This window comes from Clupea harengus, chromosome 26 (genome assembly GCF_900700415.2).
Source record: "Clupea harengus chromosome 26, Ch_v2.0.2, whole genome shotgun sequence".
In the NCBI taxonomy this organism is placed as follows: domain Eukaryota; kingdom Metazoa; phylum Chordata; class Actinopteri; order Clupeiformes; family Clupeidae; genus Clupea; species Clupea harengus.
Window position 1 is genome coordinate 2,005,787 of NC_045177.1, and position 2,903 is coordinate 2,008,689.

The 2,903-nt window shown below is 39.4% G+C and overlaps 1 protein-coding gene across 1 annotated transcript; it reads left to right on the plus strand.

Annotated features, from left to right (window-relative positions):
- The first annotated feature begins 1,388 nt into the window (after positions 1 to 1,388).
- Positions 1,389 to 2,631, plus strand: LOC116219793 (zinc finger protein 2 homolog). The gene has a single exon (XM_031563728.1). The coding sequence runs from the start codon at positions 1,417 to 1,419 to the stop codon at positions 2,629 to 2,631; it is 1,215 nt and encodes a 404-aa protein (XP_031419588.1). The 5' UTR covers positions 1,389 to 1,416.
- Positions 2,632 to 2,903: the final 272 nt, after the last annotated feature.

The following is a 2,903-nucleotide window of genomic DNA, read 5'->3' on the forward strand; positions in this document are numbered from 1 at the left end:
GCTTCACACTGGTATGTAGGTAGGATATTACCCTTATATCATTATTAAAATACAAACACACAGGCTTTCCACAGTTTACCAACCTATCCTCTTCTCCCTAATCACCTTTCAGTTCACACCTCCACCCCACCCCCACTTACCCTCCTGTGTGGAGATTCTGCAGGCTGAGTTATAGTCACGCCCACCTTAGGGCCATCAGATGTGTAAACGGTGCTCATACACATGCGATTCCTTCCCATAATCCCTTGGCATTCTAGTTTGCATTCCAGAAGGTTCCTGCAGCTGATTGGATGAGCCACCCTTTTAAGGCAGGCACTGGGGTGGTCTGGAAGTGTGTATGTGTAACTCACAGACAGTACAGCTCTACTGCAGTTATTGTTGGCACATCTTCACTATATTAGTCTTGTATTGAAGGAAAGTTCAAGGATTTTCTTTTGCAAAACAGAACTAAAATGTCAGGATCTACTAAACCATCACAACCGCTGATGTCAGTGAAGGAGGAGATCAAAGAAGAAGAATTTGATGATTTTCTGCAAGAGTATCTGTCTGGAAATCAGAAAGTGGAAGAAAAGCCTGGACTGAAACATGACTGTAAGACTGAATCAGAAAGATCCCCAACATTCGCCTGCAAAGAAGAAAAGTCTACACTGATGGGCATTAAAGAGGAAGATGATTTAAGAGAATATGATCGTGATGACTCTTCGCCTACAAGTAAGTTGCAGATTTTTTTGTATCAAGAGAAGCCAACTAACTTTTGTGTCTGTATCTCTATTTACATTTAGTCTCTAAGTAGACAGTTATCCTACTGAACACTTTTGTCCTAAATGACTTCCACATGAGGTACAATTCTAGCCAATAGCCAATAATAAAAAAAAAGATATTAAAAACATTTGAAGAAATTCTTTGTGAAAGGATAATCTTGACAAATAGCCAATAAATAGAAAGATACTAAAAAATCTTGACAAAAATGAAGTTAATATGAAGTGAATATGTTAATATGAAGTGAAAATGACATCACGTTAATATGAAGCTGCAAGGGCAACCAGAGGGATTTTGCCTATCGTAGATTTCTAACTATCTTTCTCTAGCTTAGGGAACCATCTTCAAATTTGGCCGCTGCTAGTGTGTGTTGTTTATAACATTTATACTGTTATGAATAGGTTATTTAGAAGTTGATTTAAAAAACCCTGGCTTTCTCTCCGGCTTTACTCAATGAAATGTTAGACCTGTTGAGAGAATAGTGATACCATGGGAAAACCATAATAATGGGATATTATTTGCAGTCTGTTGCATTTAAAACATTCCAAGTTCTAAATTAGCAAATAGCCAGTCAATCCAAAATACATTGTGTTTAGGGTTAAACTGTGTAGTGTTCATGTAACAAATCGAGAATATCAATGATTGAGAATCGAGGATATGATATTAAAAATATTTTCTAATGTTATAGGAGACGTTCAAAGGATCCATTCTAGAAAAAGGAGTCCAGAGGAAAGAAGAAAGAAAATCATCACACATCAGCAGTGGAACACAAGGAAGAAACAACATGAGTGTCCCCAATGTTTCAAAACCTTTCCTACACCTTCCGTTCTTGCAATTCATCAACGAACACACACAGGAGAAAAGCCCCATCAATGTTCTCAGTGTGGAAAGACCTTTACTCAAATGGCTCATCTCAAGACACACCTGATGATCCACACTGGAGAAAAGCCATATCATTGTACTACATGTGGGAAGGGTTTCAAAAGTAGCAGTGAATTTAAAATCCACCAGATGACACATACTGGAGAAAAGCCACATCAGTGTTCTCAGTGTGGAAAGACTTTTAGCCGTATTGACAGTCTCAAGACACACCAGATGATCCATAGTGGGGAAAAGCCACATCATTGTTCTCAGTGTGGAAAGGCCTTTACTGACAAGGGTAATCTCAAGAAACACCAGAGAATTCACACTGGGGAAAAGCCATGTCATTGCTCTCAGTGTGGAAAGACTTTTAGTCAAATGGCTCATCTCAAGACACACCAGAGGATCCACACTGGAGAAAAGCCATATCAGTGTACTACATGTGGGAAGGATTTTAGGAATAGCAATGTTCTTACAATCCACCAGCTGACACATACTGGGGAAAGGCCATATCATTGTTCTCAGTGTGGAAAGACTTTTAGTCAAATGGCTCATCTCAAGACACACCAGAGGATCCACACTGGAGAAAAGCCATATCAGTGTACTACATGTGGGAAGGGTTTCAAAAGTAGCAATGAAATTAGGAGTCACCAGATGACACATACTGGAGAAAAGCCACATCACTGTTCTCAGTGTGGAAAGACCTTTACTCAAATGAGTCATCTCAAGATACACCTTATGATCCACACTGGAGAAAAGCCATATCATTGTACTACATGTGGGAAGGGTTTCAAAAGTAGCAGTGAATTTAAAATCCACCAGATGACACATACTGGAGAAAAGCCATATCATTGTTCTCAGTGTGGAAATGCCTTTACTAACAAGGGTAATCTCAAGAAACACCAGAGAATTCACACTGGGGAAAAGCCACATCACTGTTCTCAGTGTGGAAAGACTTTTAGTCAAATGGGTAATCTCAAGACACACCAGAGAACCCATCAAGGGGAATAGCCATATCAATGTAATATAGGTGGGAGGGGATTCAGATGCTCAGATATCACTGTCCATTAGGTCACACATCAGTTCCAGTTTCGTACGATTCCGTAGAATCAGCAATTTACTGCATTAATCCCTGATATTGCAACTTTAATAGTTTACTGTGTTTTTAATTGCACAGAAGTAACACCTTGATATCAAACTGCAATTTATTGCTGCTTCTTTTGGCATCCTAATGGTGGTATAAGGTTATGCACAGTCTGTCCCAACCACTGCCACTGCTTCAT

Bases quoted from the DNA above. Each gene is read 5' to 3' on its own strand.
- LOC116219793 (XM_031563728.1), top strand. From the start codon at position 1,417: ATGATATTAAAAATATTTTCTAATGTTATAGGAGACGTTCAAAGGATC.